Raw genomic sequence first — 22769 nt, forward strand, 5'->3', positions numbered from 1 at the left:
TAAAAGTAAACATCAAAGAAATACCATGAAAAAAAGAGGCTTTATAATTGTATTGATCGTGTTTTATTTCTCTCACATTTTTCTTCAGACAGTCATTTCTCCTGAACTAATAATCACGGACGTCACAACACGTCTTAACAGTGTAAAAACATTCTTGTTAACTTAATTAAAATATAACAATATTATTCTTCTATTACAAAATACCCTGCTATTCACTGAGACACAGCAAACCGTGTAAGACGTCATTAGTGTTCTCCACCGCTAGAGGGCGGAGCGGTAGTGATACATTTCAAGATTAATCTAAGGTGACATTTTCTCTGCTCCTCTGCCAGTAATAACACACAATGTGATTTACACTTAGTGACGAACGAACCTTTTAAAAACCTTTGACATGTGTATGAGCATCTTCAACATTTCACATAAGAGCTAACATGTCAATTCTAAATGTTTTCTATAAGAACATGTGTTTGAATTGTTATCCCCTCAAATTATAAACCACTAAACGAATGGTTACTGGTTATACATTTCTATACAAACTGGTTATAAATATAAATGAATATAAATGTAAGTAAAGAAAATGTGTAGATGTTGAAATAGATATTTTCCCACACTGTCTTTCAGTGCTAAAAAAAAAAAATGGCATGACATCACATTGACTGATAACTGTGTTGAAAGATATTTAACGTGTGTCTCATCTTTGGTTTAAATAATAAATAACGTATTAAAAATTAAACCTTTGAAAGAACACTTTCTGATAGATCAAAGTGTAATTTGGTTTGTACATATTTCATCAATATATGGATGGATGTTATATTTGTTGATAAATATTTAACAGAACAACAAGATATGAACATGCGTCTTGCATAACATTTGCATTAATCAATATAAAAACCCGACAGTTTTATTGTAACATTAACAGATCAACTGGACTAAGCTGAAAGGACTATTGTTTTTAATGGAGCTTATATATTTGTAAGGTAAATTAAACTAAGTGAAGGGAAAAATAACATGGATACATATCCTATCCCACACAATGTAGTTATGATTGCAAATCTAACAGTGTATAAATATGGAATTTAGCAACATATTTAACTGTGAACTGAAGCAATTTCTCAATAATGGTAATTCCAATGCACTGATGATGTGCAGAACATAAAACGGCTGCATTGGCGAATGTCTGCCCGTAAAGGTCAGGCATTTGAACCATAACTTTATAGGTTAATGATTTACTTTAATGTGAAATACATTTTTAGTCAGTACTAATAAAGTCATCCATATCTTTTATAAATAGTTATTTAAAAAGTATTTTGAATGCAAAGGTAAATAAGCACAGCTGTGCAGTTGTGTACCAGACATTAATTATGTATGACAGCAAAATAGTTTGAAGTAACAGCATCTTTGTAGCACCTGGCTGGTTTGGTTTAGGTTTTATTCTCATTACAATGCAGGTGATCAAATGTGACGGGCTGGAGACAAATGAGAGCAATGAGCACATGTTATTTTTACCTTCTCGCACCTGTGTATTTTTAGAAGTTAGAAAACTATGCAAGAACTCAATCTGTAAGCACGAAATTATCATGCAAATTCCATGCAAAAAATCCAGAATCTGTGAATTTGATGTTGTGATTTGACATTTGGTAGTTTGTCTGTGTTAGTGCATTAGTTTGCTTAGCGCTCTTAATAAATTATATGAAATAACACATTTGCATTCTAAATGGAGAATTATTCTCAGGACATGAACCTGATCTCATGACAATTATGTGGCTGTGGCTACATTTTTGCAAAATGCTGCATGTTCGAGCTGAAATGTCCACTGTGTTGCGCTAAAGCGAGCAAATGTTCTCCCAAACAGAAGGGGTTATAAAGGTTAACACTCTATCAAGTTTTAAATTGACAAAATAAACCTCCCTAACCTAAAACCTAAAACCTTAAACTTAAACCTAACCAATAGTGTCATAAAAGCAAATGTAAGCAAACACAATTTTGTGGTGCTTCTATGACACTTTCGGCTCATATGTCGACTCGTATGCTCAGCGGGACTTGTATCCCGGTACTTTGTTTCAGTTTGCACAATTTGAATACATTTGAACAAGCTAGTAAGTTGGTTATGTAATGTAAATGTTAAAATGTATCACCTTACAAGTCATGCATTATATTAAAAGTGTTTAGAACAGGACGGAAAGAGTTTAGAAACTGTAAATCTGCCATAAAACATTTGATTTGTGTGAAGGAAATAAAAGTTGTTGTTGTAATGCCTTTAGTGTTTCATTTCAACAAGAAACTGCCGTGATATGTACAACGAGCCACGTAATAAAATAAAAAAAAAACACATTTAGCAAAAATGTAGCTGTTGCAACATGGTTCTATGAGACCTGGTTGCAGAAAATACAAAGCAGTGGAAAAGAATCGTGTTTTTTGTTTGCCTCAGAAGTGTGTTACACAACTGCAACCAAGTGTGCTTTTGGTATTGAAGGGTACAATCTAAAAATACATCTTTCACAATGACAAATCAATAATTAAATAAATACTTGTCATTTATGTACAACACAGTACAAACACTGTTTAAAATGTCTCTTCTATCTGCATATTGTTATGCAGCTACTACCACATGTACGTTTTTGAGGTGTCTATCTGTGAGTTTTGAGGGTCAACAGATCCCTCTTTCTCTTTCTCTGTTTCATTCTCCCAGAGGTTAATGAGAGGTGGATAGAGCTCGTTCAAAGGAATCGAGGTGGTGTGCTGCAAGTATTTCTTTAGAGAATGGTGGCAAGATTTCTGCTTCATACGCCATCCCATGTAGAACACCAGCAGAGCCATGATGCAGATGGCAAACATTGAGCCCATTACCGCAGCCAGGGCTACGTTGGTCTGCTGGGCAACAATCTCCATGGCAAAACTGGCCTCTTTTGTGGTCACGTTGATGCAAGAGTGTTGGCTTTGCTCTGTGGCAGCCATAGTTAGGCAAACTTGGTACGCTGTTGAAGGTAGAAGGTGTGTGAGATTGTATTCTTGAACATCTACAGGTACCATCGCAGTGTAGCTAATCTGTGGATTGTCGATCTTGACAGTAGCACTGAGCCACTTCGGTTGCGCCACCTCATGGTTGGAAGATTGCACAGATGGATGCACCTTCCATTCTAGCACCACTGATTGAGCATGGACGGCTTTGGCCAGGACTACCAAGGATCCTGTGGTGTTCACCATCACGTGATGGCCTCCACTTTGGCGTTCGCCATGCCAGTTCCCCTTGTCAACATACACGGAGACACTCCGTGTGTCTGCCCCCTCTGCGTTCCAAGCAACACATGTGTAAAGGCCAGCATCCTCCAGTTCTATGCGTGGGATCTCTAGAGCGCCTTGGTCTTGCATACGGTGCTTCTTCGCAGTTCCTCCGCCCTTATTCAAGGATAGTGAAGCAGCTTCCGAAGTGACTTTGTCGCCGGTGGGTGTCACCCAGTAAAACTGGGGTGCAGGATCCGCAACAGCCCAACAGTTGAGTGTTAAAAGCTGGCCAATGGTGACGTTGAGTTGTGGAGGAAAGGCATGTTGAGAAATTAAAGGCAGGCAGGTATTGCTTGCCCCATTCCAACTTGCAGACACCACTTCTTGAAGAGACTGTCCAACAAGATGTGGCGGGGAGGCACAGAGAGTAATTTGGGATTCCAAAAGCTTGAGGCTTGACTGATTGCCCAAGACTTGGCCCCAACTGGCAAGACAATCACACCTGAGTGGGTTGCTATGAAGACTGATTTCATCCAGACTGGGAAAGGCGGATAAAATCTCATGGGGAAACAACGTGAGGTCGCTATTATGAACCAGTAAGGTACGCAAGCCTCGCATGTTCAGGAAAGCAGCACGGTCTATAAAGAATAGGTGAGGGTTGTTGTAGAGCTCTAATTTGGCCATCTGCGGGAGGTTGGAGAAGGCACCCTTCTCCACCGCCACAAGTTCCTCCATGTTGTTAAGACTAAGTTCCTCTAAGTGCGGAAAGTCCTGAAAGTCACCTTCCTGGATATGGATGATGGGGTTCTTGTTGAGGTCGAGAAACTTAATGCTGGGCAGAACAAGCAGGGCCTTTTTTGGCACAGTCGTGAGCTTGTTATCAAAGAATGAGAGACTCTCAAGATACTCTAAACCCTGGAAAGCACCCTCTGGTATTTCCCTGAGCCCCATTCCAGCCAGCACCAAACTGTGCAATTTTGAGAGTGGGTGGAAGTTCATGTTCTGAAGGCCAAGAATAGGGTTTTCCCCAATCATTAGGATCTCCAAGTTGGGTAGGGACTCAAACCAATGACTGTCTATTGCCACAAGCTTGTTTGAGTTGAGGTGAAGCCTTAGAAGGTTTGCCAACCCTAAAAATGCTTTGGGACCAATCGAAGAGATCTGATTATGGTTAATGTAAAGCTCCTCTAAATTGACTAGATCCTTTAGACATAAATTAGGCAGCTCTTTAATCTTGTTTTCCTCAAGATAGAGTGTGACTAGTTGGGATATGTTACTCAAGCCAACATCTTGGATTTGTGTAAAGTGGTTCTGAGAGAGATCCAGTTCTGTAAGGTTGACCAAGCTCTGGAGCTCGGAGGTTACACTGGAGATGTTGTTGCTTTGAAGAAGCAGCACCTGAGTATCAATGGATAAATTCCATGGAATTTGGCTCAAATGGAGTTCGTTGCAGTCAACAGTCTTGGCTTGATGGTATACCGACTGAGGTGTGTACCATGGGCGTGTTTCGCAGACACACTGGGCAGGGCAGAAAGGAATCGCAAGGGAACAGTGACACACAGCCAAAACGAAGCAGACTGTGAGCAGTGAAGTGGAAGTGGCAGTTCTCTCCATATTGAGGATCTCTAGAGTGCTGCGCCCAGTTGGTATCTGACAGTTGCAGGGAAGATTTCTACGAAATGGAAGACAGGAGCTTTCCCATGCAGCCCTGCAAAATGAAGAAGAAAGGACATATAAATCATGCAGTGTTTATAATGTCTGCTGAGTGAAAACAACATTAATGCCTACTTAAGAGGCAATATTTATTAGCATCAGTTACAGTGAATGCATTCACTTCTGTTGTATGGAGAGAAACAAAGATGCAATGAAAGTAAATCGTGACTGAGACTAACATAACATTTTGTGTTCTGTTTGGAACAACATGAAGGTGAGTAAATGATGACAGAATTCAAATTATGGGTGAAGTATCCCTTTGTTCCATGTAGTGAAAATGAATGCTGACTGACGCCAATATTCTGCCTAACATCACCTTCTGTGTTCCACAGAAATTAAGTAAAACTGATTTGAAACAACATGAGGTATGAATTGTCATATTTGGAACAATTAAAAATTCAACAAGGTATAAATACTGTAGCTTCTCCTTAAAACCACACAAAACAAATCAAAGGATACATTCTGAAATAAACATATTTCTAGAATTGAAATTTTCAATATCCTACAATTTTCTAGATTTCGTTCCCCTGCCAGTACTCGTAGATGCCTCTGATAATTGATTATTCAGTCACCTTTTATTCTACTCAAAGAGCAAGAAATTGTTAGTGAGTGTGCAGCATTGTTGTGTCCTGCATGCAAAAATGCGCCTGCCAAGCATAGGCTCTGACAAACACATGAAAGGAGCCCCACATCAAAGACTGAGTATGCAGCTTCGTCTATCTCAATACCAGTAAATGTAAGTGCACCTGGAAAAATTGCAATATCTTGTAACCTTCAAGTGTAACAGCTCTCAGAGGGGCTGTATCTGTTAGGGTGGAAAGGGAAAATGAACACATGCAATAAAACAGATTCTAAGCATATTATCACTCTCTAAACATCCATAGACAAAATATTTCCAGGCCAGAAGCATTTCAGATCTCAAGAGCATGTATAAGCCTTAAGCACTATGGCCAATACCTCCATCTGACACATATTCAATCTGTTCTGCAATAAAAACAAAGACATGCATGGCACTGTCCATTAATATAGTGCACTTTAAAGCATCACAAATCCCCAAAATGTATATATATATATATATATATATATATATATATATATATAAGATCTCCAAGACCCCTGGTGGACAGAACCGCTCCTCCCCTTCTTGGTAGATGGCCGCAGTTCCTCCAGCTCTCTGCGGCTGGCAGCAACCACTCTGTCCCCAGGCAGACAGCCGTGGCTGCTACCCTGGGGGATGGCAGCGGTGGGGACTCTGTGACAGCACATCCCTCCACCCTCCCAGGTTTCGGCACCACTGTAACAGTATAAGGATGGGCAAGGAGGAGGCAGGAAACTCAATAATGCCATTAATGCAAAACTCAACATAAAACAAACAAAAACCATAACACAAACAGACACACACAACGCGGCTGCATGCATCTCTCTCTCTTATCTCGCTCTCCCGCTGAACAGCTAATTCTGGCCACACCCTCCTCCTCATCACAAGCGGATTGAACAACGGGTTTGAACAATATGAGGGTGTGTAAAAGAAGACAGAATATTCATTTTTGGGTGAACTATTCCTTTTTACTTTAACAGTTTCAAACCTTATATTTGTATCCTAATGGTAGAAAGTGCTACATAGTGGAATTTGTCTTTATCAATTTCAATAGCCAAACATCTTTTCAAACATCTTAGGTTTTGTTCCATGAGCAATATGACCTGAGTTCAAACAGGCATCTTTGCTGCTGGACTATCGTTTGATCTCCTGCTACGCCAGAGTCTGTGATGCATTGTGCGCCTGATTGCCGCTCAGTGCTAATGAGCTGAATTTATCTGGCAGGATGTGCGAGTGAAGAACCGGTGACAGTGAGCTTTTAATAGGTCTTACTACATGACTCATACAGACACCAAACTACCAAAACCTAAAAGTGCTACCAGATGCCTTCATAATTCACAACTGAAGATCAACAGCGTTAAAGGGGTAGTTCACCCCAAAATGAAAACGCTATCATCATTTCCTCACCATCATTTTGTTCCAAGACTGTAAGCCTTTCTTTCTTATTTGGAACACAAAAAGTAATTTTAGACAGAATGCTAGTTACTAGGAATTTCATAAAATATCAATACATCAATTATTGATCGGCATGTTATTTTCTCTATATGTTTTTAAGGCATCGATATATTAACATTAGCCAGCATTTAAATTAGAAGGCTAACTTGTATGCTTTCCAATTCACTGGCAGTTTGCCTTCCGTTTAATGTAGTTTGGCATAATAGCTTTCGGAGACCACAAGGGGGGCATATAACAGGTACTGTACTTGATACTAAAGCCGGTCTCACACCAGACAAGTAGCGCCGTGTCACAGGTAGAACAAGGCACAAGTATCACACACAGGACATCAGTTTTTTAACTTCTTGGCGACATTTATTGTGCATTTTCTCTTAATGTAGCCTTGAATAGGTTTCACTCAAGCTGTTAAACAGAAATATATCAGGGACTTTATGTGAGTCTTTTATATACCTGTCTGTCATATGTGACATATTTCAAATGAGATCTGATAAATGAAAAGTGTTGCACAGACAAAAATTGACAAACTATGCACCAATTGTAACAACAGCTTTGTTCAAAGCACATCACAATGAGGAACAAAGTTTTGTCTCTCACAAACCACATTTCCTGATTATGCATTAGAAAAGAGTCAGTGATGCAACAGGATGCAACTTCTTTGTCTGGTATATCATATGCAACTTAAGACACTGGCACAGAGAGCACAGGGCTTTTCCAACCTTGATGTTGAAGTTGTTTTTGTGCTTCTAAATGAGCTACTGAACATCTGACTGCTCATTTGACCCTTACAAAATGTACTGCGGTACCTTGATAGTATCAGATGGTAATACTAAAATACTTTGGTCTACAGTAGGGCCAGAAAGTGTGAGACCACATTGAAAATCTGGGATTTTATTTTTCATTTAAACCTGGAAATAAATAGAACGTTTATATATTTTATATATAAATATATATATAAAAAAAATATTACTTGAGATATTCTGCTCTATTTATAGGTCACTAATCAAATGTAAGCAAATTTGTAACATTAAACATATTAAATGTGCTGTAAGTGATTTTAGCATTCTGAGGATTTCACGTGACTGAGCCGTTGAATTAGCCATGCCCCCTCGTTCCAAAATGCCGCCCTCCAAAGATTATTTTGAGACCAAAACTGAGCAAAAGAGCAGCATTGTTTGTTCCTGTGGCTGTCAAATTCAACAGTGGTACAATAGCGCCCTCAACTGACAAACATTATGAATCACGGCCTCAATGATCCGCTTCAAATACAACACTATGAGAACGAGCAAAATGATTGACAGGTGAAAAGTGTCAATCTCCGTGGACACATTTTTGTTTGCTGTTTACAAAGTCTACAGCTGTCACAGAGACCGGTAAGATATCTCAGGACACTTATTTCAAGGGAGTAGGAAATGTTTTGCATACTTTTCCATGAAAAAAAATCACTTGCAGTACCTTTAACTCCTTTGTAAAAAAAGTTAAATGTCCTTGCTTCCATTGAAGCACACAAGATGCTCTCATGCTCGGATATCATCAACTAGTTGTAGCCTACTTTAGTACTCAAGTTAATTAGGTAAATAAAAAATGTAAACTGTATAAATATTTTATGATATAATGTATGTATTTATTTGATATATTTTTCAAGTCAAGTCAAATTTATTTGTATAGCGCTTTTCACACCAGGTGTTATTTCAAAGCAACTGTACATGAAATGATACAATAATGAATGTATATAATGCCAATATTAGTTACCGGTATTTATGTTTAGAACTATTAGTGGTTAAAATTAGTAAACTAAGTACAGTAAGTGTGGTGGGTCAATGATTATATGTGATACTGTCTGATTAATGTAGTAATCATACATAAGTACTATAGTTTTTACATGAAACTCCAAGGTACTTCCATTGTATTGTCATCATGGTATTGCCCAAAAACATGTGATATTTCCATAGTGCTTATTCACAAGATGAAAGACCTCTTCTCATCAACTAATATCACTAGTTGTCATATTATTCCAGACTCTCTAATTTCCAAACAGACTGTGTTTGATGGCAGTACATTATCTGAGCAGCTCACATGCAAGTAAAACAAGCCAATCCGACACACTACACACAGAGACACGGGTTGCATATTCCGCACAGTCTTGGTGTCTTATAATATGCATCAGTAGACCTGCTCAAAATTCTCAGAACAAACACGCAACATGGAAACACTGCTCAGACAATGCTGGCTGTGGAAATGAAAACAAGACAGAAAAAATTACCCCTCCCAAGCCAACCCCCACCACGCTCTGATCTTTTCATGCGTTCCAAACAAATCAACTCCCCCGAGAGGTGTATTGAAGAGGGCTGAGATGAGACGCAGAGAGAGGGGACAGAGAGAGGGGTGTGTTGCTATCTGCCGCCTTACAAATGTGAACAGCAAAGAACCTCAAATGTCTGATGTACCTCAAAGACTAATCAGTGCACACGAGTCCAGAAAATAACATCCCTGCTGGCGTGTGGGTGTTCCAACAAGGCGTTTTGACTAGTGATGTATCGTTTGACTTGTGATGTATCGTCGATTCATCGAATGAACCATTCTTTTGAAAGGACTCTTTGACCAATTCACAAAACAGGAGTAAGACTGTGAAATGGCAGCAATGTTGTTAACAACATGGGACAATTGTATTAATATTGGCAACACTGTTGTTTGTAATGTTCTTAGCCATTTTGTTGATTTTTATACAAAATCGTAACATAAAATACTGCGCAAACACTTTTGAGACATTGTTTGAACTGGTTTCATGAAACACACTTCCCAGCACTAACCAGCTAAAACCACCCTAGACCAGTATGGGAACTGCTGCTGATTAAACTGGGCTTTTCAGCAGGGATCTTGAGCAAGAATCGAGAGTTGCTACAAAGTTGCTGCAAATTAGTCGTCAATATTTTCACATGCAAATGAGTTTTGCAGAAAACTCTTTATTGTTGCCAAACGTATGATTATGTGTTGTTGTTGTTGAGCTTCTTAGCCAGTTCAGGTTGGAAAGATTACATTTGAATGACTCTTGGGCCACCTGTACTGGTGCAACCTGTTTGGTTTCTTTTGAAACAAGGCCACTGGGAATCATGAGGGCATTTGAGATCTCTAAATCACTTATGTCTCAATATACTTTTCTGAACAAGGCCCAAAACATTCATTTTGCAATATGTGAATGCAAATGCTTCTAGCTACACAAGCTTGATTTCACAATGTTACATTACGAAATTTGACAGAACATGACTCAAGTATGCAATTCATTCTCAGCACTCAACGCAAAACTTCCAAAACCAAAAAGTGCTACCATATGCCTTCATAATTTTGTAAGTGAAGATCAACAGCATTAAAGGTATAGTTCAACAAAAAAAATCATATTCTGTCTTAATTTACTCACCCTCATGTTGTTCCAAAACAATTATGACTTTCTTTGTTCCATGGAACACAAAAGGTGTTGTTACACAGAATGTTAGCATCAGTCACAATATCTAAGGATGATGAGAATTTTTAATTTTGGTTGAACTATCCCTTTAAGCAGATGTGTCCATTTTCTCCCCATTCAATCCCATTGCATTTCACATTGCATGTAAAAACCTTTTCCGCTATTCTCACCGGCCTATCCAATGTGTGCAAGTATTTCGCATGTTTACATTGTTATGTCAAAAGCAGAAAAGTTTGCTTGTGATTCTTGCAATTAAACACTTATTTTCTCAAACAGATTCGCTAGAAGTCTGCAATCCAATATCAGAGACCTCAATATGAACTCAAAGACTTCATAAACTCTTCTATAATGAAATTATCTGAGGTATGCAATCCACATTATTTTATTCTTACTTTGTCAACAATTACCTCATTTGTGCCTCGTTTTATTTCTCCAAAGACATTTTAAGAGAAACATCTGAGACAAATTTGATACTTAATAAATGTAACTAAGATCTCCAATAAAAAAATCCTGAGCTTTGAAATAGAAACCACTGAAATTGCTGGGATAGCCACATTCGCATCCAAGTATGTCTATACTAAGCCCTAAACCTCCACATGGAATTATTTGCTATCACTTCCTCCAGTGGCGTAACTTGGATCTTATGGGCCCAAGAGCAAGGCACCTGTCAGGCCCTCCTCGTTTTCTGGTCCCCCTTTCAATCATACTCTTTCAGTTGGCCAACGTGGGCCCACCTCTCACCCCGGGCCCCAGTGCTAATGCACACCCTTCACTGCCTACAGTTACACCTCTAGCTTCCTCCTATACTGTGAAGAAGGGTGGAGTGTTTGAGAGGGAGGTGGAGTTTTTTCATTCGTCCTTTGAGGTGTGTGTGTGTGTGTGTGTGTGTGTGTGTGTGTGAGAGAGAGAGAGAGAGAGAGAGAGAGAGAGAGTGTGAGTGCATCAGCTAAGCTGTGTGACACTACACAACACGTCTGTCTGATTGCATTAGACAGCAGGACAGTCGCTCAGGATGTAACCCCCCCATCCCCTCTGCACAGCAGGAAATGGGGCCACCTGGCCTGATGCCTTGGCAACTTGACAAGTAGAAGCAAAAAGGACCAGCCCTTGGGGCTTCCTTTTGCATATGTGTGTGATGGGACACAGAGTGAAAGAGAGAAAGAGCTGAATAAGAGATATAAAGAATCACCTGTGTGGGTTAGTGAATCTGGGTAGAAATACACACAGTTGAGAGTACGTATTAATAAATAAAATCAGATACAGACTAAAATATATACATTGATATTACAAATATAATGCTAAATACATTTACAAGAAAAAGGAAATCAATACCAATTCTGGGTATTATTCAACTACAGAGGATATAATCTTTTCTTTAGCACTTTTTAAAACACAAAATAAGAAAAATAAAAACACACTGAATACTTCAGTCCAGTAATGCTAAAAAAAACACTTTACAATTAGGTTCCATTAGTTAACAACATTAGTTAACACAACAAAAAAGATTAGCTTGGGTTGACATAGTAATAAATAATGAGAGAACGAGGGAGGAATGTGGCAGGGCGGAGGGCGGGGCCGGGTCGTGATCCTACACACCCGGTCCCGTATTAGGCTAATCAAGCCTCCGTGAGGGATAAAGGTCGACTGCAGAGGATCGTGCCGGAGAGAGAGATCATTATGTGTGTGTTTATGTTGTCTTTTAAGTTTATCATTAAACTATCATTTATATTGAAAAGCCAGTTCTCGCCTCCTCTTTTCCATTGATCCCTTTACAAGCACCTTTAATATTTGTAAAAATTTTATAAATGTATGAAGCTAATGCATATCCTGGAAATGATCACATTTATTTTGTAACAAAATACTAATTTGTCCATTTTGTGATTATCTAAAAAACAAAATGTCAATAACTGTCCAATAGTATAAGGATAGTATTTGGGGTAAAAAGCCCCCCTGTTGCAGGGGCTAAAGGCCCCTATTAAACACATTGTTTTTCTTAAGTGTAAAATAAATTGTATTCAAAACAACCTTCTGTTGTTATTTATTTTCACACAAATTATTTTGCTCCATCAATATTCAATAAAAACAAACATATTTCTTGAATCTTGAAACACTTTGTGACCAGAAAAAAGGGCACATTTTGCATGTCGCCCTTTTCATACACACCCAATTTATGTCTTGGTGTCTCCACTAAAGAACTGATGAGTTGGATCAGGTGTGTTTGATTGAGGAGACATCCAAAATGTGTAAGGTTGATGGGCCTCCAGGACAGGTTTGAGAACCACTGCCTTAAGGTCTGCCTTTAGTCCTGTTGTACCCTACTACTTTAATATGATGGTAGGGTTATGGTAAGTTATTGAAAGACACAAAACCCGCCATCCCCCACAATATTTTTGTGGTTCTTTCTTGTCCAAACAACAAATAACTTCACACATATGCAGTCAAAACCATCTGAAACCACCATATATCAAAATTCCAGTGTTACATAAGAAAAAGAATGTATATAACCCGTGAGAAAAAAGCCCTTTGCATTAAATGCTGTACTCGAGGACAGATGTTGTTCGATTCACTGTGTCTCTATGACACAATGTTGTGGCACTCAGCTCAGTGACCTAGCAAAGTGCATTGCAAGGCTCACATTGCAATTTAAGAGAGATTATCCAGCCAGCTGTTCACAAGTCTGGCGCAAAGTTTTATCGCTAGATCTTCTCCTTTGAGCTCTTAAAAGCAATTATGTCTGCTGGAAACATGTAAACGTCCAGACAATTCAAACTCTGCAAAGATCACAGAATAATACACACAACATCAATGTGTTGTTACTGCATATCATTAAAAATATAACTGTAATGATATAAAAATGTACATCCATGTGACTAAAGATCATTGCAAAGGACAGCAATGGAGAGCAAGATGTTATAGCATTGCTCCCCACAGATGTGTCTTAATACAACCGTGATCTGAGAATAGGAAGGCCTAAAATGGACCTGAAACACACACAACTTTAGCATGAGTTGTGTGAGATATCAGATGTTGCTTTACACAGATGCTACACTTGACAGAAATGGAGAGGAGCTTGCATGAGCCACTGAAAAGGAGATGCTTAGCGTCCTTTCAAGAGCAGTCAAAGAGCTCGGTCTCGAGTAATCTCCAGAGAAACCTGAAAAATCTCGCCTTGATGAATGATTCGATCAGTCCAAATGCCGTCAAGTGACCGTGTTCCGCAGATCTGCCCCGCACTTCCCGGGGCACTGCCCCGCCAAAATCCTGCCGTGGGTCCTATTCAGCTCGCTCGCACAGTGATTCCACTCCCCTCAATAATGTGGACCATGGGGAAGACAAAAGTTATGCCAAACTACCCCCTTGAAAGAGGCGGTAGTGGCACATATCTGCCCGGCGAGTAGCAGGGTGTGGAACTCATGTCCACACTGGCTGGAAAAGCATACTCAGCAGCCGGCCAAACTGGTTCAGCAATCCACGCGATGATGGTGCTCCAATTTTATCAAGCTAAGCTCCTCAAACAAATGGACAAGCAAGGCTACGATCCAGAGACGTTCAATGAGCTCCACACTGCTACGGACTTAGCGCTGCAAGACACAAAAGTCACTGCACAGGCCATTGCCAAGTCAGTGAGTAACCTAGTGTTTTTGGATCGTCACATCTGGCCAACCCTCACGGAAATGCGTGACGTGGGAAAAGCTGCTCTATTTGATACTTCTGTCTCCAGCCAGCCTTTTCGGAGGTTCTGTGAATAGATTTGTTGAGCGCTACCTCACGACTCAGCAACACTCAGCCTATGAAACATTTTACACAGAACGGAGCAGTACTTCATCACAACCGGCTCGCTCCCGCTTAGTCCGGGCCAGCACCTGGCTAAAAACCCCACACTAGCTGCCTCAGCGATGCCAAATTTTGCTGCCGAGCGACTGGTAAAGCCATGTAAGCTGTGGCCCAGCACAAGCCCTGCGCCAAGGGGAAACATCTTTACATGTCCCTGTAATTATGAAACATAAAGAAACTTGTAAATGTAAGTTTTATTTTTAAAAATTTTAAAAGCCAGAATGTCACTTAATTGTATGAATGACCCATTTTCGATACGTACAGAGTTGCAGTTACGTAGTTCTCTATACACAGATTACGCAGTCTACAGTAACAGTAAATTGTAACCTGGCGTGTAACCGATAACGTTCTGGGCACATCCCTCTTTTAGAAAGTTTCCTTTTCCTTTTCATTTGACATGCCTGAACACAGCCCCTCACATCTGCCTACGAACTGGTGTCAATGAAAAATTAATGAATGGGTTATTAATTATTGAGTGCACTGCAGTCAGGTCTTTAATTTTCATCCTTGCCTTTTGCTATTGGGTAAAGAAGGGAAAAAAGCTGTTAATTGGTGTGAAGGAGTGCTGTATATGGAACGTCACAAAATGTCAACACCTCGTGACCTCATTTCCTCCCTTGACCTTCCATCACCCTCTGACATTACCAAACTCAATCTACGCACCCTGCACAAAACTGTTTAATTGTCCTGTCAAGGAAAAGTCCTGGTCATATTTATACCCAAATCTATACAAAACAAAAAAGAAATCATGCTTTTTTAAATAAAAACAATGCAGCCTACATTTAGAACCAATAAGATTTTTTAAATTTGACATTTTCAGGACACGTACGCACATTGTACCCCTAATTCTCATTACCGCAATGCAAAAAAAAAGAGAAATGATGATCATATTTTTATTGAATTGTGAAAATGAGAATTCAGGAGTAAAATGTGCGTAACCATCACGAAAATAATGTCACAATGTAAAAAAATCGTAATGCCCCTCAAATAGTCTTTATTTTCTATATGAAAAAATAAAATTCCTTATTTGTATCTTTTGATTTCGGAGTAAAAAAGGACTAAGACATTTTGACAGGTTTTATGACAATCATCAGGATATGATGTCATCTAGGGTTTTTGCTTTTAATAAATTATACATTTGAAGAAAAAAAAAAAAAACATGTCTACTTTCATCCAACACTGCGTGTTGAATTATTTACATTTGAATTATTTAAGTGTATAAATAATGACTGTTTGCAAACAGGTTTCCTGGACACTCCTCATGTCTGTCATTAGTTAGACAAACTGATTGTCCCACCACAAACGGACGGCATTGGTTGAGCCAGAGTTGCTGTGTCGAGGTGGTTACGATGCTCAAACAAACAGAACAATGTTTTGATAGCGCCACAGAACCACCGTGTTTGCATTTTTGGGGGAAATCAACAAATGAATAGCTTACATATGGCTCTCTCTGCATATTTGGCTGGTATACGAAAATATATTTTAGCATAAAAAAAAATCTTATTTCACTTTTAACGAATAATGCACTTAATGTATGACCTAAAACACCTTTTACATTTCATACATTTCAACATTGTATAAAATGTAACATCCAAAGCTGTAAAGAGATCCAAATAAGAGCACAAAATGTGTACTGAAGCTAGTGCAGCACTTAAATGGGATGCATACTGAAACATTGACATGCTGGTGTAAGCATTTTTGCAAGGGAAAAACACTTAAAATTCAAAGTGTTCCTTTTTTAATATATGCAATTGGAGTTCAGTAAAGTTATTTACACTATCACAGAGCTGCTGAGGTAAACAGAATGAACTTAAAATGAAAACAATTCATCTACACACACTCTCACTTAGCTAGATAATTGTCCATATCTACACACTTATTGGTGTCATAAAAAAACCTAAAAAATGGAGAACTGTTGCTGGGAGAGTGGGCCGAGTGAAAAAATAGATGTATGAGTCATTATTTAAGTGCTTCTAATGAAACATTACAGAGAAATATTAATTTCTTGCAATATTTGAGGCTGTAAAACTGATGTTGGGACAATCTTTGGCAAGAATCATGTACTAAATGTGATGGAAAATCGCACCCAAGAATGAAAATTCTGTCAATATTTACTCTCTGTAAGGAAGAAAATTGGCCATGACATCTTAAAAATAAATTCACCTTTCGGGTTTCAAATAAGCAATATGTTTCCTATTGGTTTAAAATTACTTAATATTGAGTAAATGATTATTTTGGGGTAAACTATTCTAGCTTGAGCCTTATATTACTACTTGACACATTATTTAATTGATATAAATATACACGATATATGCATAGCAATGAACAAAATATATAGACCTTTGCTTACCGTATTCAGTATACGATATAATATCAATATTTAGGTCACAATACAATATAATTGTGTTTCTTTATTTTTGGTGTGTTGTGATTAAGAATTAATATATATTGCTATATTTAACTCAATGTTTATAATTTGTCTTCATAGGACTCAAGAGAACTGTTCCTGGAGTCGTGAGTTCGAATAGAACATTTCACAGAGGGCCTGTGTAGCTCAACATGTATTTACGTGACTACCACCCCTGGAGTTGCGAATTCGAATCCAGAGCATGCTGAGTGACTCCAGCCAGGTCTCCTAAGCAACCACATTGGCCCTGTTGCTAGGGAGGGTAGAGTCACATGGGGTAACCACCTCATAGTCGATATAATGGGGTTTGCTCTCGGTGGAGCGTGTGGTTAGTTCTGCGTGGATGCCGCAGAGAATGGCGTGAAGCCTCAACATGCGCTGTCTCCACGGTAACGCGCTCAACAAGCCACGTGGTAAGATGTGTGGACTGACGGTCTCAGATGCAGAGGCAACTGAGATTCGTCCTCCACCACCTGAATTGAGGCGAGTCACTACACCACCATGAGGACTTAGAGCGCAATGGGAATTGGGCATTCTAAATTGGGGAGAAAAAGGGGAGAAAATTTGGGGTCGCACTTGCCCGTAACCCAAGTGGAACCCCAGATACTTTACCTCCACCCGTCCAATTGCGCATTTCTTGGGGTTTGCCGTGAGTCCGCCCATCGCAGTGACCTCAGAACCGCCCTCAGATGCTGCATGTGCCGCTGCCAATCATTACTGTATATAATGATGTCATCCAGATAGGCAGGAGCGTACGCAGAGTGCAGTCTGAGGACTTGGTCCATAAGGTGAGACATTGGTGTTAAGGGGATCTGCCAATAACCCTTCATTAAATCCAGTGTCGAATAAAAGCAAGCCGTGCCCAACCTATCGAGCAGTTTGTCAAAACGAGGCATTGGATACACGTTAAATTTAGACACCGCATTGACCTTTCTATAATCCATACAGAACCGGACCGAGGAGTCGCTCTTCGGAACCAGCATCAGACACTGTGGGATTCTTCTATTACCCCATATCGAGCATGGCCTTAAATTCTTCCCGAATCACTTTTCTTTTGTGCTCAGGTAATTGGTAGGGACAATTGCGTACCACTACCTCTGGGGTTGTTTTGATATGGTGTTTTATGAGGTTCGGACGACCGGGAAGGGATGAGAACACGTCCGAGAATTCTCTTTGCAACCATGACTTGTGACCATACCACAGGTTCTTTAGTAGCTTGTCTTGCAGTTTAGCTAAACCCTAAACATCTTAAACCATCTTAAGATAATTTGCTGATCTTACCTTGTTTAAGCTGGTTTAGTTGGTCTCCCAGTCTGACCAGCTAAAAAAAGTGTCAAAATCCCTTTTAAAACTTGCAAACATACCAGATTGGGAGATCAGCCATGACAAGCAAACCATCGTAGCTGTTTAAGCTTTTCAGCAGGGTAAAGTAGCTTGACTGTGGTTTAACTAATTCTAAATTTTGCTGCTTCAAAAGCGAAAAAAAAATTCTGTAGCTTCCCCAACATGGCTCTCTTCAAGCAAATGTAATGGTGCTGCTCTCTACTAATAAATAGTTCAATGCATTATGCAAAGTACCTACAGAAACTCTTTCTCCACTCAGGCTGGAGAGACACATCCCACATCCCACATCCCGCACGGTCAGGAGGTGGACGCTTCACACTGAGTCAGCGCACACATAACACAGCCTCGGCTCACAGTGAGTGGCATTAACAACTTGATAAAAAGCTACAATAGGTTTTGTAAGCTCACCATGGCACTTCTAACAGTGTGTGCAACATTCAGAACTAATGCAACTCTTGTCTTGCAGTGAGAGGCCTGATTTGGTGCTCTCAGGTTTGGAACTTTTTACAGAGAAAGAATTTGTTCTTTTTTTAGTTGTTTGAAAACATGCATACATGTATAGGTCTATACATGTTAAAATATCACTTGCAGTAACTGTCCACAATTGTAGGCCAAAACTATGCCAGGAATGTACAATATTTAAGTGGTTCTCAACCCAAAAGGGTTTGTGTCATGGGGTCTGATAGGGTTGTGGACAGCAGGCATAAAACAATGCTAAATGCAAATAATAAAATGCAACTAAACACACTGTATAATCATCTAACTTACATGTAAAGTGATCAATAGCAGTTGGTTTTGCCATTACGTGTGGTTTAGGAGCAGGGTTATCAAGATGTACCATAATAAAAGACAGACATTGGGAAATAAATAATTGATATAATGGAACCGCAATCTCCGCAAGCGATAGCACAGAAAACACACGGGAGAGTAGCAGAAAATGCTAAAAGTAAAGTACAGAAAACCTCATCACAGAGAATTTCACAGACATATAAGTAAGTAAACAAAGCAGAATACGCAGCTTGTAGATTTCTGATTTATTTCCTGCAACGTAAAACTTAAACGAAACTCAAAAAAAAAGATTTGATATCATTAAGGCAAACTTGGGCAAATCTGCTCATAATTTTGTTTTCAAAAGCATTCATGGTATTATTAAGGAACCTTGTGACTGATAAACCTTGTGACCTTAAGGACTGATAAAAATTCTGTATGCTTCTATGAGGAAGTTCCATCAAACCAGTCAAAAAGATTTATGCTGATTGTTTGAGAACGCGTTTTCCAAGTTTGTGTGCTGTGTGCATCAGACATAAAAGCACAGACTGTGGGCAATCCGTAGGCGTGCTATCTGAGGTAGGGATGTGCACGAGAAATCAAGTAATCGAGTACTCATTCTGCATCCACTATACTCAGTATACTCAGACTTTTTTTTAATCCCAATTTTGAATGCCCAATTCTCACTACTTAGTAGGTCCTCGTGGTAGCACGGTTACTCAACTCAATCCGGGTGGTGGAGGACAAGTGTCAAACGCCTCCGCTTCTGAGACCAGTCAATCCGCGCTTCTTACCACTTGCCCCATTGAGAGCGAGAACCACTAATCTCGAACACAAAGAGGTTACCCCATGTGACTCTACCCTCCCTAGCAACTGGGCAAATTTGGTTGCTTAGGAGACCTAGCTGGAGTCACTAAGCATGCCTTGGATTCTAACTCTTGACTCCAGGGTTGGTAGTCAGTGTCAATACTCGCTGAGCTACTCAGGCCCCCCACTACTCGAGTATTAAAAAAACTACTTGAATATCGCAAATTTATTTTCTTTGCACATTTGATTGCCATGAGCAGCACTGAATTTTCCCTCTGAATCTTTCACTAAATCTTGCAGTTACATCTGAGTCCACTGGGGGCGCTGTGAATGTGTGTGGTGTTGAGGTGTTGGACGAGAGAAGACGTGTAACAGTGTCTGTGCTTCTAAAGCAAAGCCAAGCTATATTACAAAGTAATACTTGTAATTTTACTACCAAAAACACACACAAAAAAGTCTGAATAATAACATGTGAAAATATAAAAATGAGATAGCCTTTATATAGACTTACAATTTATGTGCATTACACTCACGCCATCAGTATTGGTTTCTATCTAAGATCCGAGTGAGAGCAAATATTTTTTACTGTTATTTTTAAACCTTTTTTGTTTTCCAATTTTATTAATACATATTGTTAATTTATTTATAAAAATTAAGCTTCACGTATGTGTCAAACGTGTTATTATATGCAAGTAACAGGGTACTCAACTACAAATTTACTAGAAAATTCCCATCCTTAGTCTGAGCGCTGAGACAAGGTTTGGAATAACACAAGGGTGAGTAAATAATGACAGAATTGTATTTTTTTTGGTGGACTATCCCTTTAAGTGTTTGAATGTTTGATTTACGTGTTTGGTTTTAAGTACATTTTGGTTTACATATGAACAATAAACCATTTCATTACTGTCTTGAATTGCCATTTGATATCCAATGTCAAATCTTGGAATAGATATGCATACACTGAGTTTTACAGTCAATTTAATGAACAAAGATCTGAGGATACAATTTCACTCTGGGATTCTTATCAATAAGAAAGAGGGATTGGAGCACTTAATAATCAAATGGAGTGTGAGATCTCATGAACTGAATATGTGAGCATCCATTATGACTGCTAAGGGTTTCTGGGCTGTCTCTACTGCATTCACTCAGATTCCCAGGGGCAATTTTCTCCTGGTTTGCTACTTCAGAGTTCTTCTGCGTGGTTTTATTTAGAGCAGGAGCAGCTATAATTAATCAGCGCATTTTTGTTCAACATATAGCAGAAATATGAAGGTACTCCAACCAGAAAACATCTTTGAGGGTAAACTACCAAAATGAGGCCATTAAAAACAACCATGCCAAAGGTTATGATGCATTGTTCCTTCGTCTACATCATATCTTCTTAAATGATAAATTATGCAAATGTAATTTTGTGACTTTAAATATTTTTGATCAAACAACCTTTTACCAACACCAAATGTTTTTTAAATGACTTAGATAAAATTGTAAATTAAGGTGCATCACATCAGTATGCAGTCACTTGTAGACCCTTAACCCTGTTGTATGAATATACATGACTGTAACAGCAAAGATGCTAAACAAGCAAACAAATTACAGTGTACACTTTATATATGCTAAGAAATTCCTATAAAGCCGATAATAATTAGCAAGCAGTACATTTCTCTGTAATTACACTATAACATGAAACACTGTAATGTGACGTGTGACCCAAATGAAAAATAAAGACAATCAAAATAAATAGCAAACAAAAATATACAAATAAACAAGATCGGCTTTATGAGGTGTCTAATAATGATTTTATTATTAATATCAAATAATTATAAAAATGATTTGTTTTTACAGGCACTTCAGATTTTTAAAGCAGGGTCACTGACTCCAAGAGGTGAAAGGATTTGATAGCTACCCCTCCATGAAACAACAACCGAAAAAGCAAAAGAAAGACAGTCAAACTTAAGAACACAAACTCAATCTTTCATCAAGAAGTATATACTACGTATTTCCCAGCAGTTTAGATCTATTTATGACGTGGCATCAGTTTGCAACTTTGCAACTTCCGAACGGAATGCTGCGAATTTCAAAGAGATGCTTTTAGAAACGCCCTTACCTCCAACGATCGTGGGATCCAGCCTCTCGCGCTCACCTATTTCTGCACAATTACTTTGCAATTTGAGCCAATATTCTCTTCTACTGTTGACAGTTGACTGTATTTCGCGTTTGTTTGTTTTATTCTAAAGATAAAGTCCATCATAAACCGCTTGGTCCGTTTCAAACCTTGCCACCGGAGTGAAATTATTCTCGCATCACAAGCTCAGCATCAGCATCAACACCGTCCTCTTATGCATCTTTTACAGTACATTTGAAGCGCCCTTACACGCTTAGGCCACGCCCCTTCGCGTCTCCCCCTCGCGCTGACATCAACCAATAGGAGAGTCAGACGAGGCCGCTTCGCCTCTTCGTTCTGTCTCACAGCAATGATGTAATGGTCCAGTTTTCGCTCTACCTTCAGGTTTACCGCTCCTGCGACAGCGTCAGGCATAAAGAATAAGCCTTGAGATCATAGATTAGGTCATAGTGAGGCTCATATTTCTGTTTAAGGCAAACGCATGGTAATATGATCTGATATCAAGAACAAACAATCATTTTTATCCTCTTGAGACCCAGCAAACATAAAGGTGTTGGCATTTTTAACATATTTGTTTTGATGTTTAAGAAGATATAAGATATTTTATTTGAAATATTGATTTCATCTTTAATGGAAAGGCTTGATGTGAGTGACTCATAAACAGACTTAACATGTAGTATTTGCTTAATGTAAAAGTTATATTTATACGTTTTTTTTATTCTGCTTTTCTTATTTATTTCCTTTATATTTCATATATTAGAATACATACAATTACATATTTCTTTGTGTATTTATTTATTTATTCTTGTAATTCATTTTATTTAAAAATCTAATTTCCTTTCAACAACCATGGTGTTATATTTATACAAAATCAAAATAGAAAAAAATATGAAGTTATAGTATACATATATATATATACTGTAGATAGTTATTTACTGTATATATTTTATTATTTAATAGAATATATTTTCTTTTTTTCTATATAAGTTATAAATTATGTTTTTCTTATTCTGTTTTTTTTTTTTATTAATTTTCATGTTCA

General features: G+C 38.7%; 1 protein-coding gene across 1 annotated transcript; it reads right to left on the reverse strand.

Annotated features, from left to right (window-relative positions):
- Positions 1 to 56: 56 nt before the first annotated feature.
- Positions 57 to 21925, reverse strand: LOC127630931 (leucine-rich repeat neuronal protein 1-like). The gene is made up of 2 exons (XM_052108816.1): positions 21710 to 21925; positions 57 to 4930 (listed from the first exon to the last, which is right to left on the reverse strand). Exon 2 carries the CDS (start codon positions 4834 to 4836, stop codon positions 2602 to 2604), a length of 2235 nt encoding a protein of 744 aa, XP_051964776.1. The 5' UTR covers positions 4837 to 4930; positions 21710 to 21925; the 3' UTR covers positions 57 to 2601.
- Between the last annotated feature and the right edge of the window lie 844 nt (positions 21926 to 22769).

The sequence above is a fragment of the Xyrauchen texanus genome, chromosome 37 (genome assembly GCF_025860055.1).
Source record: "Xyrauchen texanus isolate HMW12.3.18 chromosome 37, RBS_HiC_50CHRs, whole genome shotgun sequence".
In the NCBI taxonomy this organism is placed as follows: domain Eukaryota; kingdom Metazoa; phylum Chordata; class Actinopteri; order Cypriniformes; family Catostomidae; genus Xyrauchen; species Xyrauchen texanus.